Below are 26,205 nucleotides of genomic sequence, written 5' to 3'. Positions count from 1 at the left end.
AGGACTGCACTCAATTTACCACTTCCCATTTGATTGGTCAGTTGGTGGAGGTTCTGAGGTTTGATTGGTTTGGTTATTCCCGCAGTATTTCGTCCTGGAGAGAAACCCGCCTTTGCGGACTGATGGTTGGTCTGTTTGTGAAGAAGTAAATAGTAATTCGATTCATGATGTGTCAATCTCGAAAAAGCCGGTATGGGTTGGGGAGGGGCTTATGTGTGCTGATTGCAGCTGTCTGCAAGATGGCGGAGCAAGGAATTGAGCTGTGTGCAGTGTTATCTTAAAATTGTCTGTTAGCTGATTAGACTGGAAGCTCATAAGCTATTCTGTTGGTGAGTATCGAAATATAGCATCTGATTTCACACAGCCATCTTTAATACTTACATTTGCGAACAGTTGATTTGCTTGCATGGTTGTAGGAGAACGACGAACTTCCACTAGCCAGACAGAAGAAGAACGCTACCTAGCTACTGTAGCTAGCTCTATCTTTTTAAGTTGGCTAGCTAGCAAGTTGCTCGCTACCAATTAGCTACAGTAACTAGCCAGCTAGCGGACTAAGTCTAGATTGTACTTGTATGCTGCCTGTAATTGCAAGTGTTATATTTGAAATGCAATCAAATAACCTGTTAAAGATGGACTCAGCTGTCAATCCGTAGCCTACGTCTAGTAGCTAGCTAGTCTAGCTAACTAACAGGTGATTATTGAGCTAACAGACAATGAGTCAGTTCCATTCAGTCGCTAGCTAGCTAGCTAGCAACACGTTATTCTTATAGTCGACACATAACTAGCTGGTGGCACTATTAATCTTTAAGATAATTGGCTACGTGAAGCCTCAATTTGTGCACTCGGTTGTCAACTAGCGACACATTTTCCTTATCAACTCAACCACGATCAAGTATTAGTTGACTTAAATTATTTTGAAGTATTCAATTGTTTTTGGTGTTGTCTTTTTGTTTCATAGGGCAGATACGACGGAGGAGGATGAGCAGATCCTAGACTCAAGCAACACATAAGCTGAATGCATTGTGATTTCCAATAATTGAGACAGTGATTCTAAAAAGCTGTCTACATTAATGAAAAGAACAATGTAGTCAGCTTAACGTATTCAAGACTGGTACTTGGTCAATACAGGGACGTGGGCTTTCGTTTGATGTGCTTCTGCATGTGTTTTGCCTGAAAGGTAATTAGAAGTAGATTGTGCAGTCAGGGTCAGCGCGTAGAGCATTTATATTTGGTTTGTCAGCCTTTAGCCAGTCATAATGGAGATAGATGATGTGTTACCCCCCCTTCCTTTGGAACCCCCCGATTCAAACAAGGACAGCCTTAATGGTAATGCACCTCCACCACCTCCCCTGCAAACGTCCAGTGACGCAGAGGAAATGGACGTTAGCTCTGGTGGTGATGGACACCCCCTAAACCCGGCAAGGGCAGAACAGCAGCTTCAGCTCCTCACCAAGGGCTCCTTGTCCTTCTGTAGCCAACCGTCCGACGACGGCGACCCCAACCCCCCCTGCCCCAGAACAGCCCGTCACGCTCCCCCCGTCACCAAGTTCCTCCCCGACCTCAAGTTGCTCCGAGACGTTAAGATCAGCGTGAGCTTCGCGGAGACCTGCAACAGCAAAGACAGGAAGGTGCTCTACACAGGCGTGGGTCAGGAGGGAGGAGGGGAGGCCGGCGCAGAGAGGGTGAACGGGGGGTTGCATGACGCCACAGAGCCGGGGCCTGTGGAGGGTGTCTCGGGTGTGGGGAACTTAGCGGGTTGCCCAGGCAGGGGAGGAGGAGGAGGAGGGGAGGAGGTGGAGGCAGACCTGGAGAACAACGTGGAGTTCGCCGTCCTCGACGAGCTGGAGGACTTCAGCGAGAACTTCCTGGACCCCGACTACGGAGACCAGGGCGGGTTCAGGTCTGAGGTGATAATTCAGCAGGAGCAGGCGGATGACGAAGGCCTGAACTACTCGTACGAGGTATGTGAGCAGGGGCCCCCCTGCCGGTGTGCCTGGAGCATCACATCCGTTGAACATAATCAGCACCCCCCAGCATCACCACAGTACACCCTTCTAGATGCTCTCGGCCATGTTCTCAGATCCTGTTGTTCCCCCCCTGCAGTACCTCAGAGCACACGCAAACGCTCAAACCTAGGGATGTCCCCCCCCCTCCTCCTCCTCCTCTCTCTCTTCCCCCCCCCACCCTCAATGGCTCTGTCTTCCAGGAGGACTTTGACAATGACGTCGATGCCCTGCTGGAAGAGGGCATGCCCGTGCCCAAGAAGATGCGCCTGGCCGAGGACAAGTACGGCGGGGACAGCGACCGCGACCACCCGTCTGACGGGGAGGGCGTTCAGCCCATGATGACCAAGATCAAAACAGTCCTGAAGAGTGAGTGGCGGGCAGCGGGTCACTGGGCTCTGGTGCGAGGCGGCAATGCTTCGGCACTGTCTGACAAACTGTCAAGTTCACAAACGGGACACTTTTTTTTAACATTTAAGGTTACATTAATATCCATGTTACCGCTGAAACCATGAGTGCGTTCTGTGTGGTGGGTGGAGACTAACGTGATTGTGGTTCCCAGGTCGTGGACGCCCCCCCACTGAGCCCCTCCCGGATGGCTGGATCATGACATTCCATAACTCGGGCATTCCAGTTTACCTCCACAGGGAGACCAGGGTGGTCAGCTGGTCCAGGCCCTACTTCCTGGGGACTGGGAGCATACGGGTAAAGACGCGCATTCAAAAACGCCCATCGCATCAGGGTTATTCTTGTCGTGGTTCGGGACTTGTGCCTGAGATCCGGACCGCGAACAGAAGCTGTGTTCTCCTGTTCCTTTGATGCCTCTCCCCTCCCCTGCGGTGTGCTCCCCAGAAACACGACCCTCCCACCAGCAGCATTCCCTGCCTGCACTACAGGAAGATGAAGAACCAGGAGGAGCGCGACCTGAACGGCGAGGTGACCCCCGCCGCCGAGGTGTCCCCGGCGAAGCCCGGCGACGAGGCCGACTCGGTGGAGAGGCCGGACGAGCCCGACTCCACGGCCCAGGAGGAGACCCCCGCGCCGGCCGCCGGCCCGGAGGAGAAGGAGGGCGAGGGCCCAGGCACAGAGCCGGCCCTGGACGCCCGCCCCAAGCCCAAGGGGCCCCAGGGGTGGGAGACTGCCCAGGGGGCCCTGGGCCAGGTGAAAGCCAAGGTGGAGGTGTGCAAAGATGAGTCGATAGGTAAGTTTAAGCGATTCTGTTTCAACGATTGATCCAATAGTCTTGGTTAAATACTTTTAAAAAGGCAACAACCTGACTTGAGTGTGAAGGTTAGATCTGGGGTGACTTAACATGCCTCTCTCTCTCCGTGTTCGACCCAGACATCGACGAGTTCCGCAGCTACCTGGAGAAGTGTTTCGACTTTGAGCAGGTGACCGTGAAGAAGTTCCGGACCTGGGCCGAGCGCCGCCAGTTCAACCGGGACATGAAGAGGAAGCAGGCCGAGTCGGAGCGGCCCATCCTGCCTGCCAACCAGAAGCTCATCACTTTGTCCGTCCAGGACGCCCCCACCAAGAAAGGTGTGCTGACGGCACCCGGCGGGCGGCAAACGAACCGCGTTCCATCTCGCCCGCGTCTAATCTGCTCTGCTTTCGTTTCCCAGAGTTTGTCATCAACCCTAACGGGAAGTCCGAAGTTTGCATCCTACATGAATATATGCAACGCGTCCTTAAGGTCCGCCCTGTTTACAACTTTTTTGAATGTGGTAAGTCGGTCCATTCCCTATTCTAACACGTCTTCAGTTTCAGCAACGAGAATATGTGACGTTGAGCTCTAGCGTGAGAACTGTGTGCCTGTTCGCTTCCTCCAGAGAATCCAAGTGAGCCTTTCGGAGCGTCGGTCATCATCGATGGAGTGACCTACGGAACAGGAACCGCCAGCAGTAAAAAACTGGCCAAGAATAAAGCTGGTAACTTCCCTTTTTTAAATATTGTATACATTTAGCAGACGCTAAATGACAAAGGCAATGGAGCGTATAGCAAGTACAACAGGAGCCTGCCCCGAACGTTCCCTCCACCCATGCTAGTCTGCTGAGATACACAAAGTTTAGCTCTCACTACAGTGTACCACTGGGAACTATCCCTAATACCTGGCCCACGGCCATTTAGGACATTTGAAGACGCAAAATGCACAGGGCTGTCTGCCATAGTGAACATCAGCGGCAGTGTTCATTCTGAGGCCCTGGGTCTGACGTGTGCTGATGGTCTCACCCGCAGCTCGAGCCACACTGGAGATCCTCATCCCTGACTTTGTGAAGCAGACGTCCGAAGAGAAGCCCACAGAGGGGGATGAACTGGAGGTACCTGGCAACCCACGAGCTAGAGAGATTTAACTTGAATAATCGTTTTAATGTAATCATTTTCCAGTTCTGATCTATAATAAGTGACCCTACTGGGACATGGAATACATTGACTACTTACTATTTATGAATCTCTCTCTCCTTCCAGTATTTTAATCATATCAGTATTGAAGATTCGAGGGTGTACGAGCTGACTAATAAAGCAGGCTTGCTCTCACCATATCAGATTCTGCATGAGTGCCTTAAGAGGTAAGACGCACGACACGGGTTAATGTCTTCAGGAAATCCATGGCTTTTACTATGATATAGTTAATCGATATCATTGTAAACTGATGTCATAGTAAACCCACATCCTGTAAAACACAGTAAACCCACATCATGGTAAACTCATGTCATGGTAAACCCACATCCTGTAAAACACTCACAGTAAACCCACATCATGGTAAACATGGTAAACTCATGTCACGGTAAACCCACATCCTGTAAAACACTCACAGTAAACCCACATCATGCTAAACTCAGTCGTGACCCCGTGGCTCGTTTCCCTGCAGAAACCATGGGATGGGCGACACCAGCATCCAGTTTGAGGTGATCCCTGGCAAGAACCAGAAGAGCGAATACGTCATGACGTGTGGCAAACACACCGTGCGAGGGTGGTGTAAGTAGCACAACTCCACCACACACACACCACCATCCCTGGCTGATCTACCCTATCGAAAGCAGTTTCAGCCAGGAGCTGATGCTCTGTTGCTCCTTGTCGGGGTGTCTCCAGGCAAGAACAAGCGTGTGGGGAAACAGCTGGCCTCCCAGAAGATCCTGCAGATGCTCCACCCCCACGTCAAGAACTGGGGCTCCCTCCTGCGCATGTACGGCCGAGAGAGCAATAAGATGGTGAAGAAGGTAACGACCTCCGCACAGCCCCTCCCCAACACCAGACCACACCAGCCAGGCCAGGGGAGGGACTCGGCTAGATGAGAACTCGGACGAATCCGGTCATAATGTGCTTGTTTCTGCTGTTAACCGAAGGCCTGATCTGGGTTTGTTTCGTGCCTGTAGGAGAATTCGGACAAGAGCGTGATTGAGCTGCAGCAGTATGCCAAAAAGAACAAGCCAAACCTTCACATCCTGAACAAACTGCAAGAAGAGATGAAGAAGCTGGCCAAGGAAAGGGTGAGTGAGAAAGCACGAGCGGCGTGTCCGAGGAGGTCCTGGCCTCTGCCTGACTTTGTTGTGGGGGGCCGGTCTGTACCCCTCAAGGTACACACTCTTTTAGATGGGGCTGTTCCTTCTGCTAACGACGCCCTTGTCTCATGCCTCAGGAGGAAACGAGAAAGAAGCCCAAGATGACCATCATGGAGTCAGCTCAGCCTGGGAGCGAGCCCCTGTGCACTGTGGACGTGTAGGCCTCACTGCAAGCCAGCCCCACCCGTCACTGACCACACACACACACAGTGCAGTCACTCGTTACACTCAACGCCCCACCTATCCACCATCAAATTATTTATGCATCCTTGTGAAATGGCAATAGAAGTGAAGATCTCCTAGAGAAGGGTCACGTGTAGCACTGTTCCCCTGTCTATACCCACGGTGTATTGGTGTCTGGTGCCCCGTCAGGGGATGGTAACTACAGGGCCGACGCAGAGATATGAGAGCGAGAGAGACCAGCGTGAGAGAGACCAGTGTGGACCTCTCCTGTTGCGTCCCTCCTACAGCACTTAAACTGAAACCACAAAAGCAGCAGGAGGAGGCTTCGACTCTGCGCGCCCTCCCCCCCCCCCTCCGTAACCGCTGACAACCACTATGGACTCGTTTTTGTAACAGGATGGTGAACATTTCAAGGTCACTCCGAGTTTCAGCTGCAGATCTCTTTTATTTGGAGAGCAGTAGGATTAGTCGTGGTCTGCTTCAGCTATTTTAACTTTTCATCGGGTACGAAATGGAATATCGATCTGTTTGCTGTTGTCTTGGCTTTATAGTTGATGGTTGATGTTTTGTATAATTTGGTTGGTGAGTAGTCGTATTATTAATATGCTTTTGTCTGCAGATTGGCCAGCTTCTTTTGATTTGCACGGTAAAACGGATTCTGGTAAATTACCCAGATTCAGATGTATAGTTCTCTGCACTCATGGTTTAATTCAGTTTGTTACACTCTCACAGTTCAAAGAATTCATGTGAATTAACGGAGTGAAACCACTTTTTTCCAAAACCCCGAAACATGACGAGTACGTCGTTTGAATAGCGTGTCTTTTTATTTTTCCGTTCGTGGAATTCAGGAAGAAACATATCACCAGACGAGAGCTGAACAAGCCCGTCTGTCTAGCTAATGTCCTGCTTTCCATCTAAGCACTGTAGAGAACACAAGCACAAGGGCTTGGAGTACTGTAGGCAGGTTGGCCAAGGAGATACACATGGGAATGTTACAGTCCTAAGACCTATACTTCAGTTTTGTTTTCCGCTTTTAGATGTGTTTGCTTCGCTCCATACCATTTAAGTGACGTAGATGCCATGCCCTTCCATCTTGGTTGCTAGGACGGCCTCATTGTGGTGTCCTTGTATAGGATAACCCTTGACTACATGTTGCCTTAGTTATGTCCTTAAGGGCTCCCTTGAGAGAGAATTTATTGGACCTAACCCCACCCCCAAGGGGAATTTAAAGACCCTTTCCTTAATTCAGCATTTATGGTTTTAGACTGTGTTGGTTTTTATGGTGTAAAGCAATGTCGTTGATATTCTGGGAGAATCCAAAAAAAAAAGAAAAAACTGCCTCGTGCATATTTCGTCTTAATTCTCGTTTGTGTATGTTTGGCATCTTTGTGACAAAGGATCATCCGTTCTCATCATGCGTTCTAACTCTGGCGAACTATGTATGGTGTACTAGGATCCCCAACAAATCTACGAAAATGAAGTTGGCACACTTACCTCGAGCGAACCTTGATCACGTATTTTAGAACAACAGTCTAAACAAGCAGTGTGAACCAAAGCTTTAATTCAGTCTTATGCATTTTTATAGAGGAACATTACTAGGTTGCTGCAAACACCACCATAATATCTATAAATATATATATATATATAAGGCAAGATACAAAGATGCAACACTTCCTGGAACAAAAAATATTAACTTCTGTGCATTTCATTGTGTGAAGTATTTGGTCTGCGCGTGCTTGTCCTGAATGTTCAGCGCATCTGTCCCGGCGTTCATGGACACGGCGGCTGATGTAGAGTTAGACTGCTTGAAGAATGTGCTTTTCCCCGGCTCATGTTTATGTGCTCTGTCTTGCCAAGTATGTGTGTTTAGTATGTGCGCAAAAAAAAAAACGCTTTTACACTTGTTACCATTGGAGTTGTAATGATGGATTGTTTGCTTGAGATATTGCTGCCTAGAAAATGAAGTACCTACTGCAACTTGGATCTCTGACTTTCAGTGATATTCGTTTATGCAAATAAAATTGTCATGAATTAACTGTCCTGTCTCGTGTCTAGATGGATAAGAAAATCTGTACTTGGAGGTCAAATTAAGATCTCCCCCCTCCCCTTATCTACGCCACACGGGATTCTTGTTCATTAGCAGTGGAACCTTGTCTGGAACTTCTGTTTAAGATTAGTGAGGGGTAGCTTTCTGCAAATCCCAGATGTGCGCTGTAGCACATACCTCTCAAATGGTGTAAGTGGAACAATACCAATGCAATCCATATAGTTTAGGGTCAAAATCAATTTAATCAGATTTTTTAAATAAAATTACCTTGTGAACAAAAGCAATTCCAAAGTAGTATAGTAGATTATCGCCATATCAGCGTCAACATAAGACTGCACACCCTTGACAAAAACGCTGTCACATGCTCCCTAACAAAGATGAACTGCTATTGATCCATTAAGACGTGCTGGTTGTCTCTTCCTGTTTCTCCGTGGGGGTTGTAGTCTCTTCCTTGCTGGTGGTCTGGGAGCTGTAGTCCACCCGCTCAAACAGCAGGAGCATCTCACAGTGCATGGTCTGGGGGAAGAGGTCCACAGCCATGGCTCGCACGGGACGGAAGGGAGACCCACGTACCCGCTTGGAAGGAGCTCTGCACAGACTGAAGACGGCGTGAGTTAGCCTTCAGCTACTCTGAAGCTTTGGGCTGGCATGGTGGGAAAAGATGATTGGTGCGTCACTTACTCTATGAAGTTGGTCATGGCTGCCTTGGCGTTGCACGCCACGTACACCAGCCTCTTCAGGTGCTCCGCTCTCCGGATGGCCAGAATCACCTTGGAATCTGCATCATGGCCGCCCAAAGAATTGGTTTCTCAGTTCAAAACTGTCCATGGAGACTCCCACGTGAGAAGCTTGAACCGTGACAGTAAGCCAAACTAACAGTATATGATAGCTGGAGTCCTGTATTTGTTGTGTGTGTGTGTGTGATCTTACGTAAGCCAGCTCTGGGTGGATCCACGATGGCCGTGACGTTGGGGGACACCAGAGCGTTGAGCACGCTGGGGAACACATCCTCAGCCTTGCCGCAGTGGTACTCCACATTAGTCAGACCTGGACGGATTGTCAACATATATCACTTTTTAATGGTGAAAGAAGTATTCTGGTTCAGATAAAGCTTGACTAGGTCTATACTTCAAGAGTTACCATTAATCTGGGCATTCACTTTGGCATCCTCTACTGCTGCCTGGCACAGTTCTATTCCAATGACCTTCCTCACCCTCTGGTACACAGAGACAAACAAAGTCATTATTGGTGGACAGTACAATAAAATGCTTTAATCCAAAGCAATACACAGGGGGTTTTGAACCTGCGAAAGATCTCTCGAACTGCAGTCAAATCCTCTACAGCGGAGCTAAACCACCAGGCGGCCATTGTGGTTGTGGTTTACCTTTGCTAAAGATATGCCGATGGTGCCGGTCCCACAGCACACATCCAGCACGGTGCTGTCCTGGTCCAGCTGGGCCCACTCCCCCACTGTGGAGTACAGAACCTCCGCAGCACCAGTGTTCACCTGGGAGAGACACCTGAGCTGTCAGACCTTCTCCCCCCCCAACCTCTTACAATGGATCCGCACGATACGATGAAATACTCATCATTTGTAGTACATTTACATTTAGTCATTTAGCAGACGCTCTTATCCAGTGCGACTTACAGTAAGTACAGGGACATTCCCCCCGAGGCAAGTAGGGTGAAGTGCCTTGCCCAAGGACACAACGTCATTTGGTTGGCATAGCCGGGAATCGAACTAGAAACCTTCTGTTTACTAGCCCGATTCCCTCACCGCTCAGCCACCTGACTCCCTTGTAGTGTACAGAGAACATTAGTAGGTCTATTAAAATAACTTGACATGATATTAACAAATTATAAACTGATTTACCTGAAAGAAGGAATGAGGAGAGATCCTGAATTTCAGACCGAGAAGCTCTTCGTGGATGTACTCCTTCCCGAATACTAGCTCTGATGGCAGGTCTTCAGGGTTCGGGGAGGTCCTGAATGATAAGACAGTAGCTTAAACACGTTTTGATTTTGCGTGTACACAGAGATCCGTGCATCGATCATGTGCTTTAATGCTCTCACCTTTGACCCTCTCTCACAAAGTACAGAGAGTTTAACCCACTTTCTTTCCCTTCTCCTTCCATGAAGAACTGCCTCAGCGAGTTCTTGAGGCCGTCGAGTTCAGCCTCCTCAAGTTTCTGTCGCAGAACACAGGAGACGTACGGTAAGTTTCACAAGCCTCGCTGCTGAAAAAGACCCGTGAATCATTCGACACCGCATTCCATCCATTCAAAGTAACACTGGGAGTTCCTAATGGGATCAAACGGTTCCGTCGCCGCTGTGGGAGTGAGCACCTGTGGGTTGAAAAACACCATGGCCATGGCCTCGTCGGTCCTGGTGGTCCTCACGGTTAACTGCTTCCAGTGCCCATCGTAAGTCTCAGGGCTGTACACCGCGTAAGATGTTGTCCTGTGCACCAAACAAAGCCACAGATGTTACCTTTTTTCAGAACATTTCACAACAGATCAAAAAAGTTGCTTGGGATAAAAGCTTCTGGTAAATGAAAGCCACGGGACAACACATGACGGCAACAACAGCTGCAGGTATGGTTGCAGTGTTTATGTGACCTTTTCATTGCTTCAAGATGGCTCCGTTTGTGTCCTGGATGCCAGACTCCGCGAGGCAGCTCAGAAACCACGAACATCATCTTTTGACGCAGATATCACATCTCAGCCGAGGATTTCGAATCGACACAAGGCCAAGACGTGATATCTCTCTCGAGATCGTTCAATGACATGGACTTGCCTGATGAATTTCTGGACCTCGCTGACCACTCTCTTGGCCCTGGCTGACACATGGATGGAGTTGGAGGGGCCCACCACGGCACAGGAGCCTCCTTTGTACTTCCCCAGTCGGAAACCCACCGTCTTATCCTCGCCGTTTGCCCCCATAGAGATGAGGAACTCACACTTGTTCCTGTACTCAGTCTGCGGGACAAGAGAAAAGGGATCAGTTATTGTCGCATGGAGCTATGCTGTTAAAAAAAAAAAAAAACAACAACAAACGGAATGAGTCAACAGGATGTGATGGTACCAGTAAGGGTGATGGTCTGATGGTTTCCAGGGGACAACACATGTTGTTGTGCTTGTTTCGCTGCGTGTACAGCCAGGCTAGCATTTCCTTGTTGGTGAAGCCTATTTCTCTGAGGAGACATGGGAGAAAGGCAAGCGTGACATGGAATTCAAATCCAATTTGGTTTTGAACACCCTTTGTTGGAGCTATGATGTCGTTTTTGGTTTTATTGTGTCCTTTGCGGCTTAACACTTTAGTCTGACATTGAACACAAGGTGTAGCACTAGCATAATCAACTGCATACAGGTAATCTTGGGGTGATGAGAATCAGGAAGGTGGCCCTGCCCCTACCTCGATAGGCTCTGCAGCACCCCCTCCACCGCCTGCTGTTTCCTCTGTAGTTGTTCCTCATAGGGCACATTCCACAGGGGAGTCACCACATTGGCGATCTGGGTGCTGAAAGGTACCTCGTCTTCCTCTGCCTCCTGCTGCCGTTTCGACGGGGGCTGCCCTGACCCCTCCGTCTCGTCCTGCCTCCTCTTTCTGAGTATGGGGTCGACCTTGGGCTTGGCCAGCCGTACGCTCAGTGCCCGTCCCTTCCACTGCATCCCGTGCAGCATCTTCATGGCTTTGTCCCGCTCCTCCTCGTTTTTGAAGGTGACGAAGGCGAATGGCTGCTTCCCAAACATTTTGATCTTGTGAGGGTTGACGCCATGCTTGGCCAGGAACTTCTTCACGTCGTTAAAACCGATATACTTCGGTAAATTTTGGATCTCCACTTTGAAGATCTCCGATGTGAACAGGTCCTCTTTGATGTAGCGGTACATGTTTGGGTCGGAGCCCTCCTCTTCCTCTCCACCCCCATCTGCTTTTCCTTTACCAGATACTCCATCCACTTTGTCTTCTGTAATGATACTCCCCCCGCCCGTGTCATTATCCTCATTCAGATGTGGAGAGGCAGATAATGGGATGTGAACATCTGCCATTTTCTGTACTGTAACTGAGGGAAATAACAAACCTTTACGCATGTACAGTTAGCTCGCAAATCAGGCACCGGGTCTCAAGTTAACTCACTTTGTAAGTATGCTTGATAAACTTGCAGAACTTTGAGCATTTGTAACTGCGCATAAGCACTTGAAACGGAGTTAAATACAATTTATGTTAAGGTTCACTCACTGTAACTGCGCGTAGTTTCACTTATGACTGGCACGGCAATTGCTGATGTCTGCTAGCTGCCATGTTGTGGAAACACGTGTGACTCTGAACTTTGACATGCAGGGATATTTAATAAAGAAAGATATATCATTATACACATTTCACAACAAATATAACTTCAGTGAAGAAACAGTGCAATTGTATGCATGATTATTCAATTTATATTTTTATTACAAAATATATTGAATTTACGTTAAATCAGACACAGGAAGTGACGATTACTATAGCTCTTAAAGGCTTCTCACTGTTTAATGTGAATTAATTTGTTGCATTGTTACTTTTATTTTTAGATTTCGTTATTGTATGAACATAACTTGATCATACAAAAACATTACAATTTATTTTGTAATTTGACAAATGCACAGTAAGTGTGGTAAACGAAATGCGTGGTAAAATATAAATAAACTTAAGTTATTAAAATTGTCTAAACACGAATAGACGATCAAATAATAATACTTCCATTGCAATTAACAATTGTTTGTGTGAAGCACAATTGATTCATTCATGTCTAAAATATATTTGTCAACGTTGCAAAGGGTTTGTGCTGTAGCATAGCAGCAAATTTCAGCGCGCGAAAGCAAGTCGCAGTACCAGCAGCAGGAAGAGGCGAAAGAAAACCAAAGGGAAGGACGAGTTTGGTTTGAATCTTTCGAATAACTTCCATCATCTATAAACATCTACATTAATATGGCAGATCCGAAGGTGAGATTACGATTTGTTTATGTTCTTGAGTGTCTTAAATGCCTTGAAATGAAGATTTTATTTAAAATTATGTATTTTCATGGGTATTATCAAAGTTAACCAGGCACTGCAAAGAGGAAAACGCCGACTAGGATCTAAATTAACAATGTCAGTTTATTTCAGTTAGGCGTAAATAGTGAACATTTGCTTAATTATGGTAACTAGCAATACGGGTGAAATAAAAGCTGTACGTTGAATGTGTTTAATGTGTAAAGAAAGTGTAAAACAGTGTACTTTTGCCGCCTTTCTCTAGCCTGGTTTGGGGCTAAATGGGCAGCTATCTAGTTACTAGTAGCCATCATTAACTTGCTAGCTAGCTTATCAAAATGGGCTATTTCAATGTGTCCCTCTTTAGGTAGATACTTTGCCGAGCTAAAGGGTACTTGGCTCGCTGATGTGCAGATAATCAAACTGTCGTCGGGTTAAGTCATGATTTAATTCTACGTAGTTGGCTTTGAAAGTGTTTTCTCACCTGACAACAGTTGTTAGCTGCGATGCAGAATGATGCTAGCTAGCCTGTGTAGCCTAGTTTGCAGTTATCAGCAAACTTGGTCGCTATGATAACTTACTATTGCATCATGTAGCTAGCTAACTTTTAATTGGACAGACAATTGCATCTTTGAAAGTGGGAAGTGCACGGACGATTGCTAGCTTGTTAAATTGTTAGTTAGCTACGTTTACTAGTGTCGATGTGTGGAGCTCTATGAATGGCCTAGCATTCGCAGCAAGCACGCTAGCTTTAAAGCTAGGCTAGCTAGCTCAGACACAGCAGGCCAAACTCGGCTTGGCAACTAAATGTACTGGTGTTTTATGTTAAACCTACTACATTTTGACCAACCAGGCGTTGGTTCTAGCGGTTACATTACTGACTTGGTCTTCCATGCTTTTTTGTTTTTACGTTAAATCTAGCTGGTCAGTGACGGAGATGACTGGCAAATGTGCCTTTTGGTTTCCTGGAAGCATGGAGTCACATGCGCCCCTCCGCTTAAAGTTTTCAGACATCCATTTGGCCAGCAAGGCTATGTTCTTAGCATTTATCAATAAACGTGTATTTCAGATAACTAGTTAATAGCTTGTTAAAAATGTAATTTATTACATGGAACAAGCCATCTGCAGGTCAAACGAAATTTCACGTAATTATTATCAATTTCCCCACGCACCCATAGTAAGTTTTGATACTTTGGTATTGTATGGTTCTACTACAAGATGAAAGCTACAAGACCTATTTGTCATGGAATGGCAAGGCATATCGCACATTTGCACACATTTGCTTGGCTCAGCACCATCCATTTGCAAGCCTGAGGTAACTGTGAAGCGCACACAAAAGAGAACCCCCAACCCTGATCTCCACAATCCCTCTATTCACACTGCTGTGCGGTCAGTGTGGACGCTCTCCCACTGAGGGCTTTACCTCGGATCTTAACAACCTGAAGCAATCTAGTTGCAACTAGATAAAACCCCCCCAAAAGGCCACTCGTAGTTTCTAAAATCATGCGAAATATAGTTCTGAATGTTGTTTTAAAATCTATTGTTTCCCCTTGTAGGAGCCACAAGAAGACCACGATGCATCCACAGATAATGCTGAAGATACCAACCACGACCCTCACTTTGAGCCCATCGTGTCCCTCCCAGAGCAGGATGTGAAGACACTAGAGGAAGACGAGGAAGAGCTCTTTAAAATGTACGTGTTTTAAGGTTGCCGTTTCTGTGCCCTCAGCACCACATTTTCATATTCACATTTAGTCATTTAGCAGATGCTCTTATCCAGAGCGACATGCAGTAAGCACAGGGACATTCCCCTGAGGCAAGTAGGGTAAAGTGCCTTGCCCAAGGACACAACTTCATTTTGCACGGTGGGGAATCGAACCGGCAACCTTCTGAATAATATGGGGGGCAGGATTTGGCATTCCCTTTTTGTAAGTCATGCTTGTTGAAGCGAGTGCGTGTGAAGTGAACGAACAAAGGCAGTCTCGGGGAATCCATCCAACGTCAACCTGCTCTTGTTTTCCCCAAGGCGAGCCAAGCTGTACCGTTTTGCGTCTGAGAACGAACCCCCAGAGTGGAAGGAGCGCGGCACGGGCGACGTCAAGCTGCTGCGACACAAAGAGAAGGGCACCATCCGCCTCCTGATGAGGAGAGACCGAACCTTGAAAATCTGTGCCAACCACCACAGTGAGTTTGGCTTTCTGTACCATTACTGCCCCACCTCTTTACATTTAGTCATTTAGCAGACGCTCTTATCCAGAGCGACTTACAGTAAGTACAGGGACATCCCCAATGAGCACAATGAGCATTAAAGATACGTTATACATTATTGTGTGTGTGTCTTCAGTTTCCCCTGTGATGGATTTGAAGCCCAATGCGGGCAGTGACCGGGCCTGGGTATGGAACACACTAGCAGACTTCGCAGATGAACATCCCAAACCAGAGCTTCTGGCCATACGTTTCCTCAACGCAGAAAGTAAGTCACAACAAGACGCCACGCAATCCGTCGAAAGGATTTGCGTTGAAAAGTGCCAGAGGGGTTCTGGTGTATGACTTGGATGTCGTGATAAATGATCATTTGTCTTCCCTTTTTAGATGCTCAGAAATTCAAGGTGAAGTTCGATGAATGCAAGGAGGAGGTCCGGAAATCTCAAGAGGGATCGGGTAGGTGGAGAATCTTCAAGGCGCTTCTCAATGCATGGGGAGGGGGGGGGGGAATATGCAGACTCACTCTGTTCCCAGCTGATCCTTCCTGCTGGGAACTTTTTCTGTCTGCTACATTAACATGCAGAATGTAACACCCCCTGACCCTCCTACCAGAAGGTCAGGGATGGGATGTCCTGCACACAGTCCAGAATGTTCTTTCAGCTCTCCTGACTCTACACAACAAGCCTGTTGTCTCGCCTCTAACCTTCGCTAATGAGCTTGACACACGTCCGTAGAGAACGTTCCGGAAGTTGGTTTGATATCAATGTTTTGTTGTGTTCCACAGGGGACACTGACAGTGCAAACAAAGTGGCGGAGAAGCTGGAGGAGCTCACTGTGAAGGACGAGGGCAAGACCAAGACGTCGGATGACAAGACCGGGGAAGAGAAGAAAGAGGAGAAGGTGGAAGAGAAGAAAGAGAAGGCGGAAGAGAAGAAATGAAACCAAGAACTTGCTTTACCAGATCTTCGACTTGTCATTTTCCTCTTTTTCTACGATAGACTCTAAAGAAACTGAATTTGGACACTTGCATATTGATTTGTTTTGTTTTTCTTTTTATGATTTGTTTGCCTGGAGATCACAAGACCTAGGTGCCACTCAAAAAACGACAACAAGAAATGCTGCATTAAAATGTGCCCCATCCCACTCACACCCTCCCTTATCTATCATGGAAATTAAACTGTCATCTTTAGTTACTGTCATCACAACTAACTATAAAATGAGGCTTGTGATATTGATCATTCCCACATTGGGCAAATGTTCTTAGTTATTTTTTTTTTAGCAGAGGTAGCTTTAAGGGAAGAGGATTCTGGAGGCGGCTTGCATGGGCAGGAAACTCTTTGAAAGTGATCAAGTCTCTGGCTGTGTCTCAAAGAGGCTTCCTCCACTGGTCAACCACGCTCTCCCCTATCATGGCCAAATGAATTGGGGGGCTGATAATGTTGGTTTCACTTTCTCCAGGTGACTGGTGTCATGTTGGGAGAGATTAACAAGGAGGGGGGGAAGCATCTTTAGATAACTGAGGTTCAACGTAACTGGTAACAGCAGCATATACCAGGTGTTGAACTGCAGCTGTTGGCAATTTGATGCACTTACGTCAATATTACCAAGTGTTCCAGTTTTTTTTAGGTGTTTACTAAGGTTTATCGCACCAAATTCAAGACAACGGTTTATCAGATATTGGTGTAGGCTACATCCTGACGCAAGATCCTTACCAGTGACTCTAGCTTGTTTTGAAGTCATGAACATTCCCTGGACCTGAAGCAAAAAGCATGTAGATTCTGTAAAGTTAGTGTGACAAGGCCATGTCAGGTCTACACTCTTTGTCCTAACTCTTAACCTATCCCACTGATTGAGTTGACCTTGCCTCAAAGTGCCAGTTTCATCTGTAAATAAATGTACATGGATGAAATGTTGCTTTTCATTTGCACTCAAATGGTTTGAGACGATTCCTTCACCTTCCAATAAAAGCTCTCAAAGACCATGGAGTTGTTCTCACTAGTTTGTATGAAAATACTGTATATTGGGAGGTGGCAACATAAGATGGTATATCCAGTATCCATATTCGGTGCTATTCTGTAGGCTAAGATTTGGTTGGAGAGTGGGGGGAAAAAGTTTTAATTTTTAAATCAAAATAATATCATTTTTTAAAGTGGTTCTCAACCCTGGTCCTTGGTACCCCCTGCCCTGCATGTTTTAGATATTTCCCTGCTCCACACCTGATTCTAATGATCGGGCCGTTATCTAGCTCTGCAGAAGCCTGATAACGACCATTCATTAGAATCAGGTGTGTTGGAGCAGGGAAACATCTCAAACATGCAGGGCAGGGGGTACCAAGGACCAGGGTTGAGAACCACTGGACTAAACGGTGCTGTTGCAAAGAGAAATTGTGTGTGTAATGGATGTACATCTGTCATTCCAAGTCCCAGTCTAGCTCATGTCAGATGTGTACATGGAAAGGTCTTTCCTGGTGTCTGGGTTCTAAAGTACAAAGGCAAGCTGCTTTTGACTTCATGGTTACTAAGGCAACTTTTTTTCCTTTTAGAATGTTTGTCCATGTGAAAGTAGGCCTAAAATTAAACACTGTCCAAGCATTTTCATGAAAAATAATCAAGACGCTTGACTTTATTGGAAACGTTCTTTTATTTATGGTCACCAAGTGGCAAATATTTTTCTTTCCACAAAAATAGTCCATCATGTACATTAACAATATATTGTATATTATTCTCTATCTTCTATAGTCAGATAACATCTTATCACAATCATGACAGGCAGCAACAGGCATGACCCAACAGTGTTCAAATGTGATTTGGTGCAATGTAACAGATAATTGCTTAAATAAATGACAGAAAATAGCATTTCTTTAGGGGGGAAATATAATTGTATGTGTGCTTGAAGGATGTTCAATATATCAGGTCAGTTGTTTGTTAACTTTACCATAAATCACAAGACTGTCAGATTTAATTTTATCTGTCACAGTATAGCAATCTATGTGTTGAAGTCAGAGCTGTTGCCATCTTTCAATAAAGTACAATTAAACCTAGATAATTTAGGGACTTTGTGGTGACCTTTATTGACTTCGGCATCCCACTGGATGTAGGCTATTTGTGCTGTAAACATCTTTGTCCTCTTGAAAGGCCACCATGGTGGATCCTGTAGCTGAAGTGGTAATTTTGAGGTTGCTAAATAAACAACATACGGCAAAAAGAAGTGTTCACGCATTCTGCGCTTTCAGAAAGAATGGAATACAAGCATAAACAAACAAAACAGGAAAACTATCAAGTTAGATTTAATCAGGGCGTCTTTTTTATGGACAAAAATATTCGATGTACCTATGAAACTATGTTTCTTCAGTGAACAACACTGCCATAAACAGTCCCATAGTTGTCTCTTTCTTATGGCTTGTCTCATCTCCTGTGTCTTAGCAGCTGTACCGGACAGCTGCTAAGAGCAGATGGATGGCCTCAGCCCGATGATGTCATGATGACAGTCACTTTGGGGCAGAGAAATAGAATGAGCGAGTCCGTTCAAAGAGTTCATTCTCTCCTCTGAACCCACCTTCAGGGACAGGAAGAGGGGTGGTCAGTGAGTGGGCATGTGTCCCTCTTGGGTTCCTGACAACATCTGCTGCATACCCATAAGTTTCTTTGTCATACTAATTCATTGATTACTTTTTTTTTACACAGCAAAATACAACAAACTATGATAACCTTCCCTGTGTCAGCTCTATTATTTATTAGTTCCTTTATTTATTTAAGTTATACGTCATAAAAAAAAGAAAAAAACTAAAATCCACTCAAAATACAAACATCCATTTCAAGCTTGAGTATCTGTATAAAAAAGCAAGATGTATCAAACATTTTAAAGGTTGGGTATAAAAAACAAACCAATAAAAAACTACAAAATAAACAATGAGTGATCGGTTTGACTTCATTTAATTACAGTCAGTGACTGGGTTTGCACTGGTTTCATTCTCTTGATATGAATTGTCGCAAAGATAAACTATATGGCTGAACAAAATTACAGAGTGACCTGCTAAACAAAATACAAATAAACAGGTGTGTTGCCTGTGTGGGGCTGAGCACCTATCTTGTTGGTAAAGCACTAAACAGGACAAGTACCAATTTAAATGAGGTATTCAGAATGTTCCGGAACCAAAGCCACCTCTCAGTTTTATGCCAGACTGAGTGGCTCCCTTTTATCTTCCCTATTCATAACGAGGACATTGGACAACATTATTCAGTATACAGTAACGTATAGACTGTAACTCTGTTACATATATGTATACAAGTAAAGGAGATCTAACCTTCGGTAAACGCCCTCAAACTCACCCAGGCAGGATGAAGACACAGGAAGGACCAGGGCCTCTGCCATCAGCCAGACTACACTGCCCACTATACCTGCAGCTGCTCCAACTTGTTATTGACGTAATTTAGCTTGGGCTGACTAAATATTCAAGTTACAAATGGAAAACTGGTTCTAAATCCTGCTCTTAACGTGCTGTTCTGCAATGAAATTGTATTTTTCTTGACATGGTTAGATGAAATATGTAAAGCACCGGGACTCTATAAGAGTTTGACCAACTTCACTCAGAGCAATTTGCATGTGGCTTTCCATAGCTTTGTAGTATAAGAATGGAACAAGGTGTCTGTAAGTCATGTACATTTAGAATGTCATTCAATAGTGTTTCGTAAGTGGGTCTTTCTCTCTAAGTACTTTGTGAGAGCAACAACTTCAACAGCTGTAACAAATTACCAGAATTGAGAGGTGTGGATGACACTGACTGATGATCAATACCACAAGCCACAAAATGGATCAACAGCAAAACACCCTTACATAGTTAAGCCCTCAGGTTTGATGAAACACAACAATCACAACAGACCCCTCCAGTACAGACACACATACAATCACCAAAATTAGTCCAGGCCAGTGAAAACGGAGACAGCCTCCGATTGGACAATAATCTCCAAGCAGGAAGTGCTATGCCTCCCTGATTGGTCAATAGCTGATCAAAATAAGGAAGAAGACAATTCTCCTTCTGTGGCATGGTTGTTGACCTTGGAGACTGTTGCCATGACAGTGGCCACCCAGCATCCATCCTGGTTTGATAGCCCCGCCCATCTCACACAGATATCTCGTAGGTGGTGCCGCCGACACCTGTCATCTTTTTGACGTTACCGTGACGACTAGGACTGAGGGGGGGGCCTTGAACACTGCATGGGGCAGCTCCTAGGTGGCAGTCCATCTGGCCATTGACTTTACTTTGCATCATGGCTTCTCTGAATAGGGGAGACAAAAACAATGTTTTGGGTGAATTCGATTTCAAAATCTCCACCTGTTTAGGTGTTAGCATGTTGCGAGCAGGAAAAGGAAAGAGTAATGAAAGATGCCAAGATTTCCCAGCCAGAGTTTGTGTAGGAACAACAGTGACAGAGACTGATGCGTGCAATGAAGTTGTATTAGTGTGTTATGGTGGATTCAAAGGTATAAATAGAAGCATGGAGAAATAGTGTTACAATATGCGTTTAGCAGGGTAAAGAAGCAAAAACGAGGAAACAAAAGTGGGATGAAGCAAATTTATTTCCCAGGAAATGTAGAAAAATACAAAAGCATGCATTCATTCCCTAAAATATTGAATCCCAGTGACAAACAGGACGACACACATTATTTATCAGAAAGATGAATGCTATGAATCACTGTACATGGGAGCATGCTGGACAAGAACACAGACGCTAACACAGCCTGGGCTCTCTGGCTCCATGTCTGAGATGCAGAGCAGCAACCATGCAGGAGCTGCAGGGATTTTGGTTGGGGAGGGGGGGCCAGGCCAGGACCCAACCCCCCCCCCCCCCCCCCCTACAACCTCCCCACCCCCACCCCAGCTCATGCCCGCCAAAGGTACGCGATGAGAAGCTAGACAGCATACCTTGGGCCCCCCAGGCGGGGAGAGTCAGTCCTCTCCAGGGCGCTGATGAAGGAGACCTTCTGGTGGGTGTAGGAGGGGGAGCGGGACATGGCGGGGGACTGGTGGGGCTGGTGGGCCGGGGAGCGGTAGAGGGGCTCGGGACCTCGGCCGCTGCTGCTGCTGTGCTCCGTGTGGAGGGAGGTGGAGGAAGTCCTGGGGGCCCGGCCCAGTGTGGAGCCCCCCGAGCGCAGCATGGGGGTCCGCTGCCCGTAGCCCACCAAGCCCACCCCCATCAGGTTGTCCCGGGACCCCCCGTAGGCCGGGGGCGTTTGGCCTCTGGAGCCGGGGCCGCGGGGCACGTCCGGGAAGTAAGGGCCCTGGGGAAGGCCGTACCCTCCTGGGCTGTCGAACATGCCCGAGTCCGAGGCGTAGGCCTGGGCCTGGGCACGCCCTCGGAGCACCTGCAGCTTCTCCCTCTCCTCCATCTGCTTCCGTTCCTGGATGGAGGCCATGATGGTCTTGGAGAGGTTGTCGTAGCGCACCGGGGACGGGTCCCTGGGATGGGGGGACTGCCTGCCCAGCCCTCTGGCTGTCAGCACTGGGCTGTAGGTGGGAGGCAGCTGCCTCTGCAGTTCGGGCCCCCGGATGTGGCACATTTTGGTGGGCAGGTAGGGTGAGTGGAAGCCCATGGAGGGCATCCCCGGGTGGGTCACACAGTCGGCGGCGGTGCTGGCGGTCCCCTGGGAGAGGCTGGGGGCGAGGAGGCTGTCGTAGGAGAGGCTGCCGTTGCGGTTGGACATGGTGTTGGGGGAGAAGACGCTCTTGTAGGGGGTGAAGGGGACCGCCTCTGGCTGCAGGGAGGGGAGCTGGCCCTTCCCACCCCCCCGGCGGTGTGCCTGCTTCAGGCTGAGGGAGCGCGAGGTGGTGGGGTAGGAGTCCAGCTGGAGGGGAGAGGACTGGAAGGTGCGGTGGAGGGGAGCGTTGCGGTAGTCTGGCAGGTCCAGGTTGGGCTCCGAGCGGTAGTCGTGGCCGCGGGTGCCGCCGCCCTCCTCCAAGATGGCCGACGTCCTGCAGTCGTCGGGCATCACGATCTGAACAGACACACCAGAGACGTGGGCGTTGAAGAACACATGCAACTCAATAAAACATCCTTTGGCACAGTTTGAAAGCGTCTTACAATTCTTTCAATATTCTTTCACAGTTGGGATGTAATTTCAATGAACACATATGTCTATATCTCAAATGTTGTGGTGATTATGTACAACATCCTCTTACAACCAATCCCCTGTATAGTGTTTTCTCACACTAATCTATACCACACTTATCAGCATTTCATTACATAGCAATTCCAATGTACCTGTAATTGCTATAAAAAGGTACATGGTAGATAATGTAACCTTCACGTAAATTGTTGGCGAATTATTTAATACAGAATGAATAAAAGCCATGGAGTGCCCTTTGGTTCTGACCTTCTCGTCAGCGGCGTGGTAGTGAACTTTAGGGATGGTGCCAAAGGAGGGGCGGTACTTGTACATGGCCGGGGTGGAGGGGTGGGTCTTACCAGACGGAGAACTTTCTAGAAGGAGAAGAAAGAGCGGAATGATCACACCACACCAGACCAACAACACCAGTATCTTATATCGACAAAAGCCTCTTGAGAGCTTTCTTTTTCTACAGAGGAATTAGGCATTCCATAATCAACACTAATTACTATCTGTATAGGTTTGATTAGCTATTTATTTCCCCTTGAGTGTGAATGCACTGGGAAATTAAAAATGTTTGTTAGGAAGGTGCTTCATTCATGAAAGATGCTTTATCACTAGTCACCACTAGGCGGCAGCAGTTTATCATAGGAAAACAAACCGTCAAGAAACACATGCAGCCCCTGACATAATGCACCAAGGCACCGACCGACTGGAGAAGGTGTGTGGAGATTTATTTTCATATCACTCTGCTGAACACAAAGATAGATCACGGTGTGTCTGGGGGAAATTGCCTCTGTGCAATACAACCCCCTCTCAATAGCTCGCCCCATAGCTCAAGGCGATTAAGCACAACCAGGCATTCATTCAGTCGAATTAAGCAGGGTCAGATAAACATCCATCTTCCTCTCCCTGAACCCTTCACCAAGCCAAGTTCCACCCAAGTACTGTAACGGCATTCACTTCACTTAAACACCCCCCACCCCCTCCTTCCCTCTCCACACCCCACCCCAAGTTTGCGGCTGATTCTCTGGTCCACAACACACTTTGTCTCCGTCTCTCTGAGGAACGGCCTGCCTTGCCATGCTAACAGGCCTTAAATCACAGCTACCTCGACACCCTCGTAAAAAGACCCAGAGAAAGAGCGAGACAGGCAGACAGGCAGACAGACAGGCAGACAGACAGGCAGCTCCATGACTAGCCTTCGCTGGAGGTGAACTGGTTCTTCAGCTGGTTGTAGCGGTCTGCCTTGGGGGGCAGCGGGGGCTGCTGGGGCTCCTTGTCCTCCAGTCCATCCAGGCTGATCTTGGACTGCAGAGGAGGAGGAGGAAGCGGGTTCAAATGGGCATCTTTCAGAGGGGACACGGGCATGGCAGGGAGCGCCGTGGGGGAACGAGGATCTTACTTTGGAGCGGATGATGGTGCTCCCATGGATGCCGTTATCGCTGACCTTGATGGTGACCAGTCTGTCGGAGAGGTCAGGCCTGAGGAAGGGGGGCTGCACGGAGACGGGGGGCTTCTTACGGGGGTCCACCGTGTACCTGGGGAAAAGGGGCGGGGCATGTAGATCACTGATATTCCCCACCAATGTCCCCCTTGGTGGGAATATCGGAGAGCTGCGTTCAAGAACCCCATCTATCCCCATCTGGTTTGGTCTATCTGTGGCTACAGTGTTAAGTGTTAAGTGTGCGCTGCTGTTTCTCTGGGGGCTGCTGAAGGGGGCTTCCCAGGGGGCCCACGTCCTAGGTATGACAGAGCGTGAAGACTTGGTCTGTGCTCAGATTTCCTTAAGCTGTTGTTGAGTAAAGTGATTAAATTCTCCCAGCCATCTGCCTTTCCCCAGGGAATCTGGTTGCAACCAGGCAGAACTGGACTACCCCCCCCCCCACCACACACACACACACACACACACACACACGGCTATTGGTTTAACTCTATTCTATTTCGTAAGGATGCATGTTTAGCACAGTCCAGACTCTTTGGTGTCTAAAGGTACTCTAGGACAGGGGTGTGACCCCCAGTGTGACCCCCCCCCCTCCTTCACCCCCCCCCCCCACCACCACCACCACCATCATTACCTGGGAGCCAGAGGACTGCACAAGACATACTTCACGTTGCCACAGCAACCCCTCGTGAAGGGATTTACTCCTCCGCGGAACTTGCCAGTCACCTGTGGAACATAAGAGGTTGGTTAGAGTGGGCAGGAAAGACGTGTACACACACACACACACATTTATGCACACACACAGTGCATGAACATCCCCACACACTCACGCACACATACACACACACACACAGAGCTACTGTGTCTCATCTTGAGGGGGCAAGATGAGACACAGGGCCGAGTGTCACTATATAATAGAACCATAAGCATGATGTAATGTATGGTGTATGTACCTGTACTGGCATGGATACAGTTTACAATGGGTTTGAAATTTCCGGTGATCCGAACACAAGTAGACATCACTGTTTGTACCACCATGTATGTGTGTGTATATAAATGTACATGTGTATACTGTATGTGTGTGTGTGTGTGAGTGTGTGTGTGTGTGTGTGTGTGTAGGCCGTCACCTGCTCGTTGGTGGTGCGCCCCCTTGCCACCAGCACCATGTGGAAGCCAGTGAGACCCATGACGGGAATGAAGAAGAGCCCGGTGACACACATCACCACCAGACTGACCCCACAGGTCAAGGACACCAACAGCTGCCCCCAAACCATCCCCACTCTTACTCCCCCCGAACGCCTCCCACAGCCTACACACCGGAAGGGACTACTTTGTGACGACTTTCCCCTCCCCCCAAACAAACCAAGCCCCGAGTAGGAGAGGGCGTAAGGATACGTGACGGTGGTGTGCAGCGTCCCCAGTTGCTCTGCGTGGTGCAGCACGAACAGCAGGCCGAAGGCAAACACGCCCACCATGTGGATGCTGAGGGAGAGGAGGAAGAGGAAGAAGTAGCGATAGTTCCGCCGGCCGATGCAGTTGTTGACCCAGGGGCAGTGGTGATCGAAGTCCTGACAGAAACAGAGAGGCAAGTCAGCCCTTAGAGTCGCGACGGAGAGCCGGATCTGCACGGAGAGCGTGACTTGAAGGCTGAAAGGCATGCGCCCGTGACACAGACAATTGCTCTGTCGGGATAAGTTCTGATGAGAATGACTGTGGGAATGTGTTTTGCAGTTGGGAATCATGAATTACGCAGTGCCAGCGCTGTTAGAAAAGGAGAAAATGTCTTTGTAGCTCTACATCAAAGTCCTGTTTGACCTACGTAGCAGACAGAGCGAGTGAACATGAAAGACAGATGCGGGGCTAGTTATCCGGGAAGAACACCACCACAAGACGACTGCCAGCTTGCACACAGGCGTCAAAGACACGCACGTGCTGTCGAAAAAGGTTCAACACAGCGCTGGGAAACAGTTGCTACGAAGCCTTTTGTGCTCGTCTTTGATTCATGTCTGCGAGTGCGCGTGTCCCCGTAGTGTGTCGTGCGCGCGTTACCTCGACACAGTTGTCACACACGCTGCAGTGGGAGCAGCGCGGGGGTCTGTAGAAGTGACAGGTGGCGCACCACTTCATGCGGACCTGGATTCCTTTGATCTCCACGTTCTTGTAGAGCGGCGCCCGGAAGTCGTCGTCCTTGTCCTCGTCCTCGTCCGCTGTACACGCGGAGAGACGCACACACACACACACGTACAGATGAACACAGGCATGCACAGACACACACAAGTACACAGACCAAGCACACACACAGATAAGAAACGCAGACAAGCGCGCGCACACACACAGACGCACAAAGGCAAGTACAAAGACGAGTGCACACACACACACACATATTAAACACGCACGCAGGCAGAGATCTGATTTATGATTGCACTTGACAGGGACAACCGGAGGTAGTCTTACATTAAGCTGGTCCCCACGGCTAGCTGTCTGTTTGCAGTACAAACAAGTTCAATGGAAATCCATTTGACGTGAGCGATTTTGCGCCGCGTAACTTAAAAACGGTAATTTTGCTTAAAGTCACTCAGACGCAGGCTTCTAATGATCTTCAGTCCACTTCCGTGAGGACATCAGAGTATTTGCATTTTTATGTTTTTCTCA

General features: G+C 47.8%; 4 protein-coding genes and 1 non-coding gene across 6 annotated transcripts in view; 3 read left to right on the top strand and 2 right to left on the bottom strand.

Moving 5' to 3' along the window:
* Positions 1–234: 234 nt before the first annotated feature.
* Positions 235–7,782, top strand: dgcr8 (DGCR8 microprocessor complex subunit). Its single transcript, XM_067228328.1, has 14 exons — positions 235–329; positions 959–1,961; positions 2,207–2,372; positions 2,566–2,708; positions 2,856–3,204; positions 3,345–3,542; positions 3,626–3,727; positions 3,833–3,931; positions 4,239–4,321; positions 4,470–4,570; positions 4,873–4,979; positions 5,094–5,221; positions 5,378–5,491; positions 5,641–7,782. Exons 2-14 carry the CDS (start codon positions 1,257–1,259, stop codon positions 5,722–5,724), a joined length of 2,379 nt encoding a protein of 792 aa, XP_067084429.1. The 5' UTR covers positions 235–329; positions 959–1,256; the 3' UTR covers positions 5,725–7,782.
* Positions 7,783–8,025: 243 nt separating this feature from the next.
* trmt2a (tRNA methyltransferase 2 homolog A) lies at positions 8,026–12,102 on the bottom strand. 2 transcript variants are annotated; one of them, XM_067227990.1, is made up of 12 exons: positions 12,033–12,102; positions 11,208–11,856; positions 10,878–10,986; positions 10,590–10,771; positions 10,139–10,253; positions 9,867–9,982; positions 9,667–9,778; positions 9,178–9,300; positions 8,934–9,009; positions 8,724–8,840; positions 8,475–8,571; positions 8,026–8,391 (listed from the first exon to the last, which is right to left on the bottom strand). In XM_067227990.1, exons 2-12 carry the CDS (start codon positions 11,840–11,842, stop codon positions 8,190–8,192), a joined length of 1,884 nt encoding a protein of 627 aa, XP_067084091.1. In that variant the 5' UTR covers positions 11,843–11,856; positions 12,033–12,102; the 3' UTR covers positions 8,026–8,189. The 2 variants fall into 2 exon arrangements, with proteins under 2 accessions (XP_067084091.1, XP_067084090.1); XM_067227989.1 differs by lacking the exon at positions 12,033–12,102 and having other exon boundaries at positions 11,208–11,988.
* A 534-nt stretch (positions 12,103–12,636) lies between these two features.
* On the top strand, positions 12,637–16,986 carry ranbp1 (RAN binding protein 1). Its single transcript, XM_067227991.1, has 6 exons — positions 12,637–12,773; positions 14,357–14,493; positions 14,827–14,984; positions 15,145–15,273; positions 15,393–15,461; positions 15,790–16,986. Exons 1-6 carry the CDS (start codon positions 12,759–12,761, stop codon positions 15,942–15,944), a joined length of 663 nt encoding a protein of 220 aa, XP_067084092.1. The 5' UTR covers positions 12,637–12,758; the 3' UTR covers positions 15,945–16,986.
* On the top strand, positions 15,519–15,649 carry LOC136933156 (small nucleolar RNA SNORA77). Its single transcript, XR_010874796.1, has one exon. It is a non-coding gene; the product is annotated as a small nucleolar RNA SNORA77 (small nucleolar RNA).
* Positions 16,987–17,638: 652 nt separating the features above from the next.
* The window catches only part of zdhhc8b (zinc finger DHHC-type palmitoyltransferase 8b), a 42,703-nt gene continuing 34,136 nt past the window's right edge, over positions 17,639–26,205 (bottom strand). Inside the window, exons 3-11 of the mRNA XM_067228211.1 lie at positions 25,603–25,760; positions 24,949–25,121; positions 24,681–24,783; positions 24,188–24,279; positions 23,515–23,650; positions 23,312–23,420; positions 22,377–22,483; positions 20,929–21,998; positions 17,639–20,281 (exon numbers count right to left, since the gene is read on the bottom strand). Of these exons, the coding sequence (XP_067084312.1) occupies positions 20,125–20,281; positions 20,929–21,998; positions 22,377–22,483; positions 23,312–23,420; positions 23,515–23,650; positions 24,188–24,279; positions 24,681–24,783; positions 24,949–25,121; positions 25,603–25,760 (2,105 nt within the window). The 3' untranslated portion in view covers positions 17,639–20,124. The remainder of the gene's footprint in view (positions 20,282–20,928; positions 21,999–22,376; positions 22,484–23,311; positions 23,421–23,514; positions 23,651–24,187; positions 24,280–24,680; positions 24,784–24,948; positions 25,122–25,602; positions 25,761–26,205) is intronic.

This window comes from Osmerus mordax, chromosome 24 (assembly GCF_038355195.1).
Source record: "Osmerus mordax isolate fOsmMor3 chromosome 24, fOsmMor3.pri, whole genome shotgun sequence".
In the NCBI taxonomy this organism is placed as follows: Eukaryota; Metazoa; Chordata; class Actinopteri; order Osmeriformes; family Osmeridae; genus Osmerus; species Osmerus mordax.
Note: the sequence above shows the minus strand (reverse complement) of the source record. Positions and strands in the feature narration are given on the sequence as shown.

Coding starts and splice junctions, on each gene's coding strand:
- dgcr8 (XM_067228328.1), top strand. CDS start 1,257: ATGGAGATAGATGATGTGTTACCCCCCCTTCCTTTGGAACCCCCCGAT. Junction 3,543..3,625: donor GGACGCCCCCACCAAGAAAG/GTGTGCTGACGG, acceptor TTCGTTTCCCAG/AGTTTGTCATCAACCCTAAC. Junction 4,980..5,093: donor ACACACCGTGCGAGGGTGGT/GTAAGTAGCACA, acceptor GGGTGTCTCCAG/GCAAGAACAAGCGTGTGGGG.
- trmt2a (XM_067227989.1), bottom strand. CDS start 11,884: ATGCGTAAAGGTTTGTTATTTCCCTCAGTTACAGTACAGAAAATGGCA. Junction 10,254..10,589: donor GAGGTCCAGAAATTCATCAG/GCAAGTCCATGT, acceptor TTTGGTGCACAG/GACAACATCTTACGCGGTGT. Junction 9,983..10,138: donor TGGTGTTTTTCAACCCACAG/GTGCTCACTCCC, acceptor GTTCTGCGACAG/AAACTTGAGGAGGCTGAACT.
- ranbp1 (XM_067227991.1), top strand. Junction 15,274..15,392: donor ACGTTTCCTCAACGCAGAAA/GTAAGTCACAAC, acceptor TTCCCTTTTTAG/ATGCTCAGAAATTCAAGGTG. Junction 15,462..15,789: donor GAAATCTCAAGAGGGATCGG/GTAGGTGGAGAA, acceptor TGTGTTCCACAG/GGGACACTGACAGTGCAAAC.